This window comes from Osmia lignaria, chromosome 9 (genome assembly GCF_051020975.1).
Source record: "Osmia lignaria lignaria isolate PbOS001 chromosome 9, iyOsmLign1, whole genome shotgun sequence".
Taxonomy (NCBI): Eukaryota; Metazoa; Arthropoda; class Insecta; order Hymenoptera; family Megachilidae; genus Osmia; species Osmia lignaria.
The window spans coordinates 13,122,620-13,139,992 of NC_135040.1; the positions used below are offsets into that span (position 1 = coordinate 13,122,620).

The window sequence follows — 17,373 nt, forward strand, 5'->3', positions numbered from 1 at the left end:
AATGGTGCATTGCGAAGCAAATTCGGCTCAAGGGCACTTTTGACCATCTTATCCTGCTATACCCTTTTCCCATGACTCTGATTTATCGTTTTTGTTCTTCAAATAATATTAAAACTATCGATCTTGTACGAATAAATATTAAATCGTAATGTTAAGCACGTTTCGATTATTTTATTTATAGCGTTACTAAGTTGTTTGAAAATTTCTGTTGCAGGGTTGTTATTTCTGAACCTGATACCCGGAGGGTTCTACAGTGAATTTGATCCAGAAGAGGTCCTGATCAGTTTCTACTCCTGCTAATCTTGCAATCCAGTGGCATGAATTCATTGAAGGTTGATGTAGCCAAAAGTGGGTCAATTGGAGCTGGCCCATTACGTTGGCGAACTCGCCGCACATAAGAACCGGTGAAGCCAAGCAAATTGGTACTTTCGTTACAAACGGTCAATCAAGATGGCGCTTATTAACTCGTAATTTTCACTTTTAGTTGGGTTCATCGCGACAAACCATTTCGTACGTTCTGCTCCCTCTTACAACTTTCTATATTTGGACGAAACTTTGGGTTAACGAGGACCATTTTAAAAAGTATCCCTTTCAGAATTCACTTTCGATTGAAAGCACTTTCCTGATTAACGGGATGAGAATCAAAATACTTATAATAAAGAAGTAGAAGGGGAAGGTGTTGTAACTAATTTAAGAAAGTGCTCGTTGGTACCGTAACGAATCGCATTTCCTTCTTTCTTTTCTGCTTTCTTCCGGTCCGTGTTTACCCGGTGAGCCAGCTTTATCGTAGCTCCGAGTGGATTCAGAGGACCCCGGCCATCGTAAAGTCAATGAGACCTCGACTCCCTTACATTTTTCAAGGGCCCTGGCTTTCCCAGCTATAAATTACTGTCCGCCTTTGATCGTTCCCTTCCTCCCGTCGCTTTTCCATCCACTCACTTGCGACAAATACCTCTTCGTTGAAAGATTTTCGGGAGAAAAGTCGCGCCTGAGGGTCTGACGATGCTTTTTGCGCGAGAAATAATCATGTGGACGTTAATCCTTTGAGAAAAGCGAACTTTTTTCAGAGGTGATGCGATATTGAATAGTAGATGGATGCCTAGACGCTGCGCCACTTTTTATCAACTGTGATTTTTCCAGCATTATAGCTTCATCAGAGGTATAAGAATAGCCTCGGTGGAAATACCGACGGCGTATGGCCGATAAGAAGAGAACGGGAAAGAAAAGTACGCGCGGAGAGAAAGGGAGAATCCCTAGGGGGTCGTGTCGAGTCGGACAGTCGACGATAAAGAGGTTTGGGTGAGCTCAATCTGAAAAGTTTCTTTACGATGGTAGGTACGCCGACTCGTAAAATTCTGTACGAATCAAGTGTCGAGCGTATGAAAAGGGCAACGTCGAAAGTGGAAAGAAAAGAAAGCAGGAGCCGAGCAGGCGAGTAGAAGATGAGAGGGGTAAAGAGGGTGAAACTGTGGGAAGAAGTCACTTTGTGGAAACGTTTCGACGATATCGCGATCGCCGGTATAGAGAACCGAGAATAAAAAGATTCTCTGAATACGGTATTTCCGTGGCGAACTTTTCCTCGCTGAATCAGCCGCGTAACGACCAAAAATTCTACAATTATTTTCGCCACGGATCCGAGGGTGAGGGAGGAGAACACGGAAGTCGATCGGATGTACCGCGAACCAGTGAAACGTTTCAACTAAAAAGTTATCGTTCTCGTTGGATCGAGTTCCAGTCACGGAATACTTCTTGCACGAAACGGCCGTTCGCAATGGCCTTCTTTACCTTTCTTAACTCGACCGAAAGGGTCTTCGTAACTGACTCGCTGGAATTCGAAGAATATTTCTCGAACCGAGAACTATCTTCCCTCGTTTTCCGCCAAACTGGCTGAGACAGGACGCTCTCCTGGAAAGAGAGAAAAGGAAAAATTAGAATACCGACTGGTGACAGGGAGACACTTTGGTGACGTTGATTTATGGAGTCCGATTCGGTGCCCGGTGTAATTGTAAAGCGGTTAACACCTTGACTGGCATAATGGGAACAACTGACTCTAGTACGGTATGTGTCACAATGCTATGTATACGAGGAGACCGTGAATTGTGAACAATTTTTGTTTGCATTCGTTTCGCGACATCTTTTCAATCATGTAAATGAAAGGACGCGTTGGGAATGTTTGCACACATTACCATTGTTATTGTTAGGAAATTTATGGACGGCAGGATGTTCGAGAATTTAGTAAACAGCACCGGAATTTCCGAAGTGCATACCATTATCATTAACTCCTGCATATATTCTTGAAAAGCACACATGTTATCAGCGTTAATAATTTGTTAACGACCCGTCTGTTTCAGTGAAAATTTCCCTGAAAATTTTCTACATTCTACGTATTTTTAAATTTCGAATACGAAAAATGCAACGCCGATATGGATCTGTGCTATGCAGCGATAAAACGCAACGTTTGTCCTGGAAAAAAGAAAATTACCGTAAAAGAACAAAGTTTGGATTTTTTTCAAAAAAATAAAAAATAAAAAAGAAGGAATTCACGCGAAAAGCTAAAGTTTACCGAATCGTAAATGCCTCTTTTCCCATTTTGAACGTTGCGAATGGCTGCGATACGCGAGCTTCCTGTGTACAGGCGTATCAGTACGGTATCGTATTTCAGCCGAAACTTTGTTTCCTGGCAGACTTGATTATGCGCGTCCCCATTTTTCGCCTAATTTCCCTCGTTTTATCCGGCGGCTCGCAAATCCGGTACGCAGCGTCCACGTAACATTTGGCGTCCCGTTAACCCGAATATCGATACGAAATTCGACCGTGTTTTTCAAACGGCTAACAAAATTCCCTTGTTGTCTGGTAACAAGGAATTACGTGTCGATACTCGTCGATTTCACCGGCAAACCGCTGCGCATCGTTCGGTTAACAAGGGACACAATTTCAATTTCGTTTACCGATTTTACATCGACCGGTGATCAACAGAAAATACACGTGAAAGTTTTAATTTGTTACAGGCAACAACTTTAACGGGGATGATAGAAAGGAAAACGATAAACTATTTAATTTAGACTGTGTGTTGAACAGTTCTTCGAGCACCGAATGGCAGGAAATTAAAACGCAATCCTTGGATCTTCAGCCGAAGCTCTGATTTACGTTCTCCTTAAGTCGAGCATACCCCGAGGGGAGGTTTTTAACTTTCTTCCTCTCCGCGATCATTTCTGTTTCGACGTTATTGCCTCGTGGAAGGGAAATAAATTTTCATTTCCTTTTCTAGAATTTCCTCCATCAACAAATAGAATCTTCCAATTTATATTTTCCAAGAAAATAATGTGTCAAGCGTAGGCTATGAAAGTGTAATTACCATTTCGGAATTTTGAATAAATCAGCTATGAAAGCATAGTATAAGATCGTTTCTCGTTGAAATTATTCTTGCTAATGAATTTTAATCGGACGCATGATAGAGAAATTCCAGGAAGTATAAGTAATCTTCTCCGCGTTACCTCGTATTGTTCTTTGCAATATACAAGAAATCACGGCCAGGAAATTCATGGGAACTTTTCTTTCGTTTATTTCATCGACATCCACTTTGATGATATACACACTATAAAACGCGATTCTCGTTAATTTTCAATCGACCGTTTACTTAAATACGCTTCGTTTCCGTTGATAAACGGTAAATACGTGGAAATAAATCCTGCCCTCGTCTCTCCTTTTACCTCCCTGTGAAATACATTTCATTTCATTTCACGAAACGTTTAATCGGTATCCACGAATTCGCATTGCTGGATTGTAAATCATCAACGAAGACCTTTAACTATTAAATCTTGCATAATCTGCTGATTACCCGTGTCAAAGAAGCCCATAATTGTGTTTGACGGGTGGAAAACGCTCTCTGATAAGTGTAACGGGCTCCAGAAAACCGGAAGTAATTACAATTAACGACGCGTGTAATCGAAATGACCCCGTTGTAAATTGCGCGTTCAATTTTCGTTTTACTAAAAGTGAAATTTCATTTACTTTTGCAACAGAATTTTCATGGGAGTTCACTGATTAATGTTACATCGTCGAGTGGACGGGATCAGAGTTTCGTTAGGGATTCAAGGATGCAACGATCCTTTTCGATGGAAAATCGGTGGAAAAATGGAAATTGAAGAGAAGTCTCAGAATCGTGCCAGTATCTCAAGATTATTGCTTTCATCCCTCTCGAAGGATTTTACAGTCGCCAAGCGAACCACTTTTCTACGATTGTTCGATCGTTCAAGGATATGCTCTGCCACTTGCTGCCCTTTTTTCCTTCCGTTTATTACCTTCGGTTATCGAACTTACACTCCTTACTGTCTTTTATCCATTTTTTTACTATTAATCAATTTTTCTACAGTAGTAGGTCACGTACCTACGCGTCACAGACCAGGTCCCTATTCTTTAACAAGTACCAGGATATCTTTGATTCGATCCACGATCCGATCGTGCGTACAATTTTCCAGAACACAAAGGTCAGAAACGGGCCAATTATTTTCACGGTGCATTTGAAGGTACATGGATGCAGATTTCGAAGACGCGGTGCAACAGAGCGAATCACGTTTCTGCGATTCGCTACGATCCGTCAGAATTGTTTCCTCTTGCTTAAAATTCGCATACCTACATTCTTCCGGCGAAAAATTGGAGAACGTTTCAGAGGGGATACTACGATGCTGGACTTCTCTGTGGCGTTTAAAAAATGGTCCAACCTACGTGACTTTACGTTCCGTTGTTTATTGTATTTTGAAAACCGTAAAATCAACGAGCGGAAAACTACGCGATTTTCCGAAAGATTGACTCTACCCAATAGACTTTTTCATAACTTTTCTCGTGGAGAATGAAGATAAAACGAATTCCTTGTTTCATTAATTCACATTTACATTAAAACCTGAGGATATTTTTCAAGATAAACGTAAGCGAAAAGTGTGGTAACTTGAGAAACGAGGGTAGGAAATAGGAGTTCAGGTTGGCAACGAGCGAATAATACGATTAGAAGAACGCGAATTTCCTTCGACGAACGTTTAAGCTGTTCGATACGGTAGGAGAGCATCGAGGCAGCTGTAACAGGGTAATTGAATAAAAATATCGAGCTTCAACGGCGGAATGCAAAGCGCCCTTAAACTCGCTTCTCGCCCAGGGAGAGGCTAATCGTCGAATTACCGTAACGACCGCTCCGATCTCACGAATTACGCGCGTGTTTTCGTGTTACCTGTTCGAAAGTGGCCAGAAAAAAAGCGACAGCTAACTTCTATTTCAAGGATCGGAACCGTTGTTACCTTGTTAAGCGAAGGGAAAAAAAAAGAGGGAACGACTTTAATTACCATCTATTTTCAGGACTTGGTGTTTGAATAAAACACCAGGTATGCGCTACATGAATTTAAAGCTTGAAACTTGATGAAAACGACAATTAATTCAGTGATACGTGAAAACAGTTTTTAGTGTTTTCAAAGTATCCTGAAAGCTCTTTACGAATGCATAATTTACTTCATAAATGTTTCTTAAAGATCTTTTGAAACCTTCAGTTAATCCGTTCCTTTCTTACGTTATTCGAAACGTTTCATGCGTTGTTAACGTTTAACGAGCACCGAAGTATGTAAACGAGGGCAACGTGAGGAGAGAGAAAAAAACGAAAAAGAGAAAAAGGTCGCCTGCGTCTTGTAAAGGAATATTTCGGAACAAACGAGAGACGCGCCGTTTTAAACGGGGACACGAGAATCTGCATAACGAATTTCTAGGGAATTATCATAAACGTAGCTTTCAGCTACACTTAATCCTCGCCCGCATTAACGCGACAGACACTGTGGTTTAAGTTTCTCTTCATCCGAATACGTCCTCTGACGATTTCAATCCTTCCTAGATCTACTTTCCTCGGAAACTGTAATCAATGCCGTTGAAAGTAAGCTCTGCTTTGAACTTGTGCCCAGCTGACAAGAAGAAAGCGCGAAAAAACGAGCGGGCAACTGATTCTTTGCCGGAGCAGCAGGCCATTGACCTATACTACTGCGGACACCAGCCACGTGGCGCGCATTCGATCCGCTTACCCTATTGTTTGCCAACTTGACGATACTCGGTTTTATGTTTACATGCACAGTAAAATTTAATGAAACTAATTGAATTTAAAATCGTACGCAACTAACAAATACCTCAAATTATTCAAAATCTGCTCCGCAACGCAATTGAATGTATTTGAAATTTGTTGAAATACTAATGAAATACGTGTTGAATGTTTTAATTAACGTTTCAACTTTCATGTCTGATTTACTTCGTTCCAAATATGAATTTTTTACAAAAATAAATCAGAGTTCATTGTAACAAATTCTGTTTCCAAAATTCGTCCGTATCAAATTAAACTTATTTCATTCGCAGAAAATTCTCACGTTCGTTGTATCACGTTTAATTAATATTATTAATATTAATTTCATTCGCTTGACGAACGTACACGGCCCTAAATATTTTACACTTACCTCGAGTTGGAACCGTGGTATGTTTAAAAATCTTGAAGAATGTAATCGAGGAATATCTAAGGGAGGAAATTTCCGTATCGCAGAAGGGCTACCCAGTCGAGATCGTCCTGTTTCGTAGCAAAGAACATCTCGAATCGATCCGTTCTGCTTCAGGAAAGATCTGAAATCTCATAAACTAAAAAGACGATCAGTTTCCGTTCGTATCTGCCGAGGGAACGACATTTTTCTGCACAAGAAATTGAAGGACGACGAAGAGAAAACGAGCAACCGGGTTAATAGAAAAGCTATTTTTATTCTTTAATCTCATATTCAGTCGTGAAAAATCCTTCGCTACATCCAAAGTACGTACGACATGTGCAGAATCGGATACATTACGTTATACACGTTAATACAAATCGTATTGCTCGATCGTTCGGAACATCGTGTGTGTACATGAGCCTGTGTTACATGTATATTTATATATTTATATTACTTATATTATAGGTGTGGACGTGGTGTTGAATGTCGATGTGTACACAATTTGTCTCAAAAAATAAGAGACCGACTTTTTCAACAAACAGCCAGAAAATTTCGATTGAGATTATTGATAAGTTTCGAATCGATGTAGAACTAGGTAAAAGTAGAGCGAGATTCGCTCTAAAGCCAACCCTTGGAACTAACTGAAAAAAAAAAAAAAAATTTTTTTTCTTCAGCCATTCGTTGAGATTTTGACCCACTAAACACAATGGCGCAAGAATTTTTTGACCTGTACAAAAGTGACAGAAAGTCTAAATTCTTTAGCCCCCTTCTCAAGATTTCCAATCATAGATACGGGTTGGCTAATAAGTGGTATTTCGAGATACTTTTACTTGAACCTAACGTTTTGAGAAGAACCACCATACGTCAGAGAGGAACTTGCAAGTGAAAAATCATTAAAGAAATCAATCTCGTTACTTTTTGGACAAAGCACGCACGTGTGCACAAACGATACTGATTGTGTGCGGGTGTATGTGTGTGTAGGTGGCGGTGCGGAATCGTAACTATCTCCGCAGCAAGTTTTACGGTCGAAAGGAGGGTCGAACGAGATCGATACGTCTGCCCTCGATTCTCTACTCCTCTCAGCCCCCTTTTTCTCCGATTTTTTTTTTCCCTTCTTTTTTCTCGTTCTCCACCCTTCCAACCTAACCCATTCCCGCTTTTACTCCCTTTTCCAACGATTATGAGCCACGAGAAACCCTCGCGTCGGGGTACCGACACGCGCCGACTCGCGCTTTTCCATCGAGATTCTTTTTCCACCCTCCTCGACACGCTTCCCCGTTTCTCGCCGCTCTTCAGAACCTCTGGAATTCCATTTCGACTCGCAACGGCAAACCTAACGCTCGTTACGTCGTTCGAGCTTAGAAAAATACTGTTCCTATTTCAAGGAAAACGGATATGAGACTTGAAGAGCTTAAAGTACTCGCTGAGAGGATAAAAAGGATCATCTAGCTGACCAACACCAAATTGTGTTCTTTTTTTTTTATCAAACATCCTCCATAGAGTGTATTCTTGGATCTCGTTCAATTTAGTTCCTAGACGATTCTCCCTGCGAGGAAAGAAAATGAATTCCTGAATCGTAAAGGATTCGAAAAGTGATTCGTTCAATCTTTTCGTAGATGATTCTCCATGTTCCGGATGGAAAGAAATTTCGTATGGGATGGCTCGTTGATTTTCTTCGCGACAAACTCGATATAGAAGTTCTCGCTCGTCGTGTTACCTGGATCGCAATCGATCGGTGAACAAAAATGCGTCGACTTGTATTTCATACATATATTCATATTGGCACCGCCAGGTTCTGCGACGCGGCTGCTCGACAATTTCTCGAATTTCACATCGCCAGTTATTCCGTTTCGTTTCCAAGACAAGGTTACATTTTTTGCACACCGATCTATCAAGATTCACGTGAAAACTATCGTGTATAGAGACTGTAAAATATTTAATTTCTTCCGAAAAATTGAAGCTAGTTGAAATAGCATTTATCTTGAAACGTCTTCTATATTGCAAGGAAGAATGTCTGTTTTACTCAAAGAAGAACACGTCAACAGAGTACCTTGAGTTTGCAAGAAGAAAAATTAATGTACCTTGAGAAAACGTGGCTGGAACAAAGAGGAAGTTCTCTTTCAAAGTTGCATGTCGTTTGTAAAGTGTCTATTGTAACGCGATAATCGTTTTCCTACACGCTTCTTTATCCGAATTTACGGAGAGAACGAAGATTATTGCAACCGAATTAACCGCAGTACCGTGGCGGAGTACAACGACGGTTTCGATAACAGAAATTTGTAGAAGTAGTTGAACTGGTGACGGTAAACCCAAAGAGAACTACCGTGGCACGATCTCTGGTACATTCCAAACACGACCTGTGCCAATTTCTAATCCGAAAGCAACCAAAAACGATGGGGACCGAGGCCTTCGGTTAGCTAAATTGGAATAACGAAACCCATCCTGATGGAATTCTACGTTCTCATTATTACCAGAGTGCATTCTAACGCGGCTTGTTTCGCGATGGCCAATTAACGAATTCTATATGAACAGCGTGCCCGTTCCTGCATTATTTTCCCGAATTTAATGCAAATTTCAAATGAGCTACGATGAATATTTGATCGACTAACAGATAACAAAACAGTTCAGAGAGAAATTATTTAGCTGACTAATATATGTATAGTTGAAAATAGTTTGCACTCCAATAAAACAATTTATCGTCCAGAAAATTATTTCCAACTAATTTTATCCCACTAATGGTCAGAGTATGTTATCATCTGGAAACACAACTAGGACAAATATGGAAACTCATCGAATCATCGATTAAATTCCAATTATTATTAATTATAGTGGTGTCCTTTGACGCAGCTTCGAATGCAGCTGGTCTTAATTAGACTGAAAATATTCGAGGAATCGAAATGAATTTAATTTATTCGTAGAATGTGTGGTAGAGGAAATATGTCTCTAAAGAGGAGGATTTAATTTGAATAGCTTCATGGTTAATAATTCTGGTTATGCCTCTGTTTCGAAAAGTTGCGAGCGGAAATCGTATACGGAAATAGCTGAGGTACTTAGATGCGGTGAAGCGACAATAATTAACGGATGGTCGCTGAAACAGGAAACAGTAACCGGAAGGAAACCGATGAAATAGATTTGCTCGCATAATTCTTATTCGAACACTTGATTATTTACACCGTGAACGTGTGAATAACTCTTATCATAGCGTATCATACTAGATACGCTTATTTTACTATGGAGGTCAACTTGTTAAGCCGTCGTTTAATTAAAACAAATCCGACCATTCAACAGAAGTGTGTCCAATCAACAGCTCTCAAAAAAATATCACTCTATTCACCGATTCGAGCATCGAAACAAACAATCGATCGTTTAGTTTGCTCCCGAAACAATCAACATCCAACGAAACAAATTTGAAAACTCGCTTGGAGCAAGAGAGATAGATACTCTACTATATAATGAATATAAAAAAATCTCTACGATACTGTGTAGTTTGGATCGAAAGACAAAACGTTATTTGGTAAGCTAGAAGGATTTTTGATCCATCGTTTATTGTCAAAACGGTGAGTGAGCCGCATTAGCGTCGAATAATTAAATCGTTTCGCGCCAATAACCATCGCTTATACCCGCTAATAATTATCACGGCCCGTTGCCGCGTTTCATAACTTGTCGTTAATTGTCGCGGAACGAAATATTCTGTCGATCCAGCTACGGAATCCTTTGTCGAGGTTCGAACGCATTAAACTTCCGACAGCACGGCAGAGAGGACAGTGTGCATTGTTAAAAATAATGAATCATCGAGTACCGACGATTCATTGCTCACCCAACGAACTTGTGATATATAATCGGGGTCAAAAACATTTTGTAATGCTCTCCTTTGTTTATTATACACGACGATAAAGTAGAAAATAACGCGATAAATACCGTGTAGGAAATTGTTTCGTCACGGGATTAATTTATTAAACGATCGACCGAGGTAATTATTTTGTAGAAAATGCAATAATTTGATTTACTGCTTCCTAAGATCCAATTTCGTAATTTCTCACCTTTGTTATTTTACCACGATTGCGAGCAATCCGTGCTAGACGAAATGGGTAGGCAGATCGTAAAACTAATTCTAGGCGAGGCGTGCCAAATAATCTGGACTATGTCGTAACTCAAACACTGTGAACGCGTATTTGAGTTACGACGCGTTCGTGGCTGGCCTGAAACGAATTTTTTCTCCCTTCGAAAATTTGATTGCCACCGTGCGAGTATCACGCATGAACGCCGGATGCTCGTCATTCTGGATACAGATTATACGTTTGAGTTATCGTCCACCGACTATCACAACCAAACGAGTTTCTCCGATTCTTTGAACAAGCTATTGTTTGGAATCTGTGAAATCCAGGGAATTACAGCAAGTTTTCCCCTTAATTTAGGATTAGGCCGGTAACTTTTAGGCCATATTAATGTACGGCTCCCTTACACCTCTAATCGGGAAAATTAAACGAGGCATCGATCATTTCTATTCGAAAGCCTTGTTTATGAAAAGGTCTGCACGTGATTTGCCGTTTCGAGCTCGAAACGAGAAGAAGAAGAACCGATACGACCCAAAGATTCGAGTTGCTCCGGTCTGCTCCAATGGACACGGTTCGATTCTACTCCAGGCAGACTATAAAACGAACACTATTCATTCGTGAATCGGTTGGTAATTGCAATGACAGAAAGGGGGCGAGCTGCGTTTACGATCCGTTTCGACTTGACTGCGTCTTTCATTCGAACACTGCGACCGCCACTTTGATTAACTTAATTAGACCCTAATGCTAAATTAACGGCTCTTTCTTTCTCGTCAAGTTGTCGCGAAGGGAATGAAGTTCCTTTCGAGGTTGAAAGAATGACCTTATTCTTATAAAATCGCATTACCAGCCAAAAGTATGGAAATCTCTGTGAATCGGTTCTTGAAATTTTTCGTCAAAATGAAAATACACCATTGCAGAATGGTTGGCCCATAACTTCGGTTGGTAGTGGATTTATTCGATCGATCCACACGAAACATTGGATATCAATTAATTTTCAAAGCTGATTTCCTCAAAAATATCAGATATTCGACGTTTCGTGTACATCAACTTAACTTACGTAGGTGAATCGATCCTCGTAGGTGACTTCGCGAGGCTCGATACGGTAGCAGATGTTTCCAACTAAAATGTGAGAACCTGTGGGAATAACATCTTTCGAGGTTGTCGAGTATTGGTCAGTCGAGGTTTGCTAAACTTTCGAACGAGTATCGCGGGATACCATCCGTCATGATCTTTCTCTAATATAATCGTACCTCGCGAAATCACCACGACCATTATACGTTTAACACTTTGACTGTCACAGTAGAAGTATCCACGAATTTTGAATTTTCTTCTTTTTTAATTTTCCAATGATTCAATTATCAACCTAATAATTTAATAATTAAACTCGCTGACCATCCCGTGCCAGCCAACGCGTTGAAACTTTGTTGGGCGAGGGTAAACCACCCTCGAGGGTTTAAAACGGTTTAAAAACAGCCTTCAAAAATATCTGTTCTCACCGTTTCCTACCATTTCGATCACGTAGTATAGTTCATAACCCCGTACGTGTGTATGTACATGTACGAGAGCTTTATAAATACATATATGTATATATATACCATTGTCGCGTGTGTAGGTGTGTATGCTTGTGTGGTACGAATTTATACACATACATACGTATTATGTTCAAGAGTTCTCTGTACATCAGGTTAAGCACCAGCTCGTAATCTCGCACAGTTCGCCAGTCTTAAACACCGAATTAACGTTATTATCACTACACCAGAATTACCTACAGCCTTTCGTCGGAACTTTCCAGACCGGATACACCAGTCCGGTCCGGGTTTCGGTCCGAATCCGACGGAGCAGTAAACTTTAATAACGATACAATTGGTTAGCCTAGAAGGTAAATCGATGGGGGATTGGGAAACGAGTAGAGAATGGGGCGAGAGGGACGATGGGGGTTGCATATGAGCTTGAGCAGATATTTCAACGAGTCACATAAGTACGATAGTACTTTCTCTGCTTTTTTCACTTTTGCACTTTGCACTCGTATTTATAGTTATCCGTGATTTAAATCGATTTAACGATCAGAAAGTTTACCCTTTTTTTTAAGAAAAGAAAGATTCTTCTAATTTAGAACAAACACACTTACACTCGACGTTTTACTTTGTACACTCTTCTTCCTTGAAATTCAAGGATCTCGTCCACTTAACGACACGTCTTAAAAGCGAGGTATTTTTCATTTGCCCCTCGTTAAGGCGTTGAATAGCTGCTCCGTGTGTTCCTGGAGTCGTAAGGAGATCACGAAATGTTTGCTCCGGTAAAATTCGATTCCTCTGCGCCGTTAACGTATTCCTCCTTTCCAGGAGATTCTATTGTATCGGAGAACGACAAGGGGCGGAACAACGGGGAGGAGTGACGCCGAGAAAATTCGAGCACAGTTACAATCGAACCTGGACCCTCGATTGTTTCGATCCGAACAATCGTTTCCCTCACTGTACTCCACCTTTTTCGAGTCAGTGAATTTTTCCAGGAAATTTTCCAAACGGTATAGTAGTCCAGGGGAAATTCTCGTGAGCTTTTGAAACGAGAAGACAAGACGCCTGTTTCCCTTGCACGACGAACAGAATTCGATTAGCGACGTCGGTCCTTCGAACACGGAGCTCTGCTTCTGACAAGAAATTATTCCGAGAAACCTCGCACCTGATTAATCCATTACACACGGACCGCTTTTGTTCCGGCTCAACCAGCACGACGTCTGACATCCATTCTCCTGGATGACTTCGGCGACTACCGTCCCAGCACCCTTCCCTGTCCCCCGAGCTTCTTGCTCGTTCAATCGTGTCCGTCGCTTGTTTTCCATGAACTGGATTCGTGCACGTTCGATCGACTTCCACGAACGTCATGCGTCCTATCAGCAACAACGATCAACCATATCCTGGGTACCAACCACCCTTACAAAGATACCAGATATCCACCATCAAACTTCGCGTCTATCTCGACCTAGAATCATCATTGGATTCGTCGATTGCACCGTCGATCAGCGACCTGAGAATTCGTCAAAGATTCGACAAACGTCCTATTTTAGACGTCCATTGCATCGCCGACGTAACCCTCGTCGGGACTTTCGGGATGATGAGGCGGCTGAAGGTCCTCCGCCCTGGCTGCGGCCGCAGCGGCAGCTTCTCGAGCAGTTTTGCTCAGCAACGATCTAGGAGATAGTGGAGTTGTCTCACCTCGGTACGCGGCCGGTGGGGAAGGAATGAATGGCACCTCCGGGAACACGGCCACTGGCGACACTGGAGATACGGGCAGCTGCTGCTGGAGAGGTTGCTCCACTGGCTGAATCGGTTGCTGCTGTTGGGGAGGATACGGGTATCCCTCGGCAGTGTACCTGGCGTCGGTCCTAGGCAACACGGGGTCGTATCCCGGAGATCTGGCGAGGAACTCTGCCTCCCTCGAGTACCTAGCGGGTGGAGCCACCGCTGACCCCTCTACTGGCATCCTCTGCCTCAGTCGAGGTAACGTGCTCGCGGCGCTGAAGGGGATTTTAGGCAAACCAAAATTCAAAGGATAACCATCTTGATCCAGATAACTGAGTTGGGGTATGTTCGGTGGCCGCAGGTCCGGCTGGAGCGGATACCCCGAGTCGTACTCCAGAATTTGTCTCTCCCCGGGCTGATGGCGGTACAGTTGACCATAGCCCACGTCGGTCGTCTCTGGTACCTCGTTAATCAGGTCGGGTTCTGTCAGATACTTTGAAACTGGACTACAATAAGGCTCTTCCAAATTTCTGTGCTCTCTCCGTTCGAGCGTAGCGGCTCTGTTCATTTCTCTTTCGGTATACGAGACCATCTGCTGGTGTTCCAGACCGATCAAACTTCCGTTGCCCTTCCTGCAGGGGAGACTAGTGGTGGTGTCTTTGGTGATGGGCATCACGGACTTGTTCTGCGATACCAGGGCCTTGGAGTTCCTTTTTCGATCACGACGACGTTTACGCATACAGAACACGATGCTGCCTATCAGTGATCCCAAAGCGAACAAGGTGCCTACCAGAGCACCCGCGGCTATGGCTACCACGTATCCTGATCTCGAACGATCGTTTGGAGGTTCCACGGTTATTTTCTCCTGGAACAATACTCGCAGAGAGAGGTTCGCCTCCGCGGATCCTGCCCCGTTCTCGGCTATGCAGGTATACGTGCCCTCGTTTAACGTTTCCACCGAGTAGAGCAGGAGGGTGCTGCTCATATTGGTTCCGCCGCGTTGCCTGTACACGTACCTGAAACAGGCGATCACAGAACTGTTTCGAATGTTTTTCTACCACGTAAAAACGAATTCTTAATTCCTTCAAATATACGCTTTAGAAATTTTGCAAAACACGAAACGTTCATTAGACCACGAGGAAAGCAACGAGAGTAAGGTTTTAACTATATTCAACCAATTTATGACTCGTACACCAAATGGATTATCAACGAAGCAAAAGTTTCGTTCATGGTTACAATAACGGTTGGAACGTTTGCGCGTAAAAAACTTTGTAATTTTTTCTCCCGGACGTCGTTAAATATCGTCGAACGTACGCGTTACTTTCGCGTCAGTAATTAGAATACTTTGGTGATTAACGACCGTGACCAGCGTCTTTCGAAAAAATAGAACACGACCGACAATTTTTAGCATGCAGAAACAACTCTTCTTTCAAAGTACGCGAAATACATTGCGAACTCTACATGAGAACTATTCAAATATTATTGGAACCTTATTTCTATTCAGACAACCTTCGGAGGGAAGTAGCGGCGTGAGAAACAACGAAAGTTATTTTTCCAGAGGCAGCTTTGATATTCAAAGAGAATATTCGCAGTGTTTAACCCATTGAAAATATCGCTTCGTTGCCATGGTCGACATTAACTTACAAAAACCGCTAGACCTTAACTAAAATGGTGGAAAAAGAAAAAGAATCACTCACCGAGGAAACATGGGAGAAGAGACGGATATGGAATCATTCTCGTTCTGCAACTCACAGGGTTCGCCATTGAACCACCAGGCAAGCTTAGCAGCTGGCACAGCGTAGACATCGCACTTGAGGGTGACGTTATCCCCTTCATAGGCCTCCACTCGTTCCTGAAGCTCGATGTGGGGCAGGCAAGCAAGCTCGTTCACTTTTATAGCCTTGATCTGCTTGCCACGTAACCGCGGTGGTGCGTCGCATACTGGTTCCGACTCCTGGGGGGCTGCTGGGGCAGACTCCTTGAGCCAGGCCTGCGTGGGTCGCAGTCTACAGTCGCAGAGCCAAGGATTATTGTGCAGGGTCAGTCCGCGAAGGCTGCCTCCAAGTGGTAACGTGTGTTCTGGTACACGCGTCAATCGATTCCCGTCCAATCGAAGCCACTCGAGAAGATGGAGACCATCGAACGAGCCCTGTTCTACGCTCTCTAACGCGCACTGGCTTAGCTCCAGGTTCGTCAGGTGTGGCAGATTTTGGAATGCCCCACGACGAACTTCCTTTATGGGGTTTCCGTTCAACAATAACTTCATCAGGTTCGAATAAAAGGGAAACGTTTCGGTCGGGATCTCTTCGATCAGGTTCTCCGACAGGTCTAGCTCCACTAATCCCACAAGACCCACGAACGCCCTCGATGCTATTCGACTGATGTGCGATCTGCTCAGGTATAATCTCTGTAGATTGATCAAACCTAAGGCTTGAAAACACTCGGGCGGCAGACTGACCAGATGATTACTGGATAGATCCAACACCTGCGTCTCCTCACGTGCACCCTGCGGCAACCCTTTCAGGTCTCGATTCGCGCACTCCACCCACTCTTTACCGCTTTTCCATTTGCACGTACACATACTTGGACAACCCTCCGACGAGGACGTCCACGATAATAGCATCATCGTGCCGAGTAAAGCGCCCCTCCACCACCAGGCTCGCATCTTCGAGCACATGGTGTACCGTTCCCGAGGATACACGGCTGCTGCTTTTCTAGCTCATCTTCCTTACGATCTTCTTCGTTCCCTCTTTTCCCTCTACGATCTTCTTTCAAGCTTTTCTTTCAGCGGAAGCATCCTGGCTCCTCAGTCTTCGAGATGATGGGTATTGGCTGGTTGATCTTCGATGTTCAATCTGAAACAGAAATTGAACAGATTTTGTTAGAAACAACGTTGTTCGTGCTTTGTAAGGAGATAAATATTTTGGATGTAAATTTGTTTGAATAAAATTCGTCTACCATCAACCATACCCATGCTCTTCAATATTCTTTGAAATTTAAAAATTTATAGCTGTCTGCTGTCTATAGAAATGAAAATTTAATATTTCTAAGGAGTATGAAATATTAGGAGGCACGGCTACACTCGTGTTCGACTCGTACCCTCGTAACTAGAGGAGTTCGCTTTCAGGTACTTGCCTGCAGAGTGTGCACACATGATGTTCGTAAATGGACGCTCGTGTTCCTGGCGCACTTATATGCGCCCCCTCTAAAGCGATGAGGTTAGCACGTTCATCACTGCGCAAAATTTATCGTTTGCAACGAAAGCATCGAAAGTAGGTCGAAGCGTTTCGATCACCTTCTGCACCTTTATCTTTGCGATTATTTTTTCCGACTAACCGGCGAAATAGATACGCGTTTGTTAGTTTAAATTACTAATTGCTATAGAGTAGAGATTAGCAACTCCCTGTTGCTGGCGCACAAGCCCATAGCCCATCATCGAGGCCCCCAGCTAGTTGGAAATTCATCGTTCGCCTCGCTCGTAAAACATCGACACCGTTGACGTTTCCAACGTTGATACTGTTCCCGAATTGACGTACTGCGGATTAATAATTAATCGTTCGTTCCCGCGATACATTTTCAACGTCG

The 17,373-nt window shown here is 42.7% G+C and overlaps 2 protein-coding genes across 19 annotated transcripts in view; one reads left to right on the top strand and one right to left on the bottom strand.

The window, feature by feature from the left end:
- LOC117605090 (uncharacterized) overlaps positions 1–17,373 on the top strand; it is a 116,098-nt gene that overhangs the window by 76,924 nt on the left and 21,801 nt on the right. For 5 of the 17 annotated variants that reach the window (XR_013062771.1, XR_013062767.1, XR_013062766.1 and 2 more), the window contains one exon: positions 215–2,535. The gene's annotated coding sequence lies outside the window, so the exon portion shown is untranslated. Of the gene's footprint in view, positions 1–214; positions 2,536–3,008; positions 6,998–17,373 lie in introns of those variants that run through there. The other 12 variants (XR_013062773.1, XR_013062769.1, XR_004581583.2 and 9 more) reach the window with 10 other exon arrangements.
- On the bottom strand, positions 1,784–16,465 carry LOC117605110 (uncharacterized). 2 transcript variants are annotated; one of them, XM_034326036.2, is made up of 3 exons: positions 15,486–16,465; positions 13,762–14,804; positions 1,784–1,905 (listed from the first exon to the last, which is right to left on the bottom strand). In XM_034326036.2, the coding sequence occupies exons 1-3, from the start codon at positions 16,463–16,465 to the stop codon at positions 1,859–1,861; spliced, it is 2,070 nt and encodes a 689-aa protein (XP_034181927.1). In that variant the 3' UTR covers positions 1,784–1,858. The 2 variants fall into 2 exon arrangements, with proteins under 2 accessions (XP_034181927.1, XP_034181918.1); XM_034326027.2 differs by lacking the exon at positions 1,784–1,905 and having other exon boundaries at positions 11,500–14,804.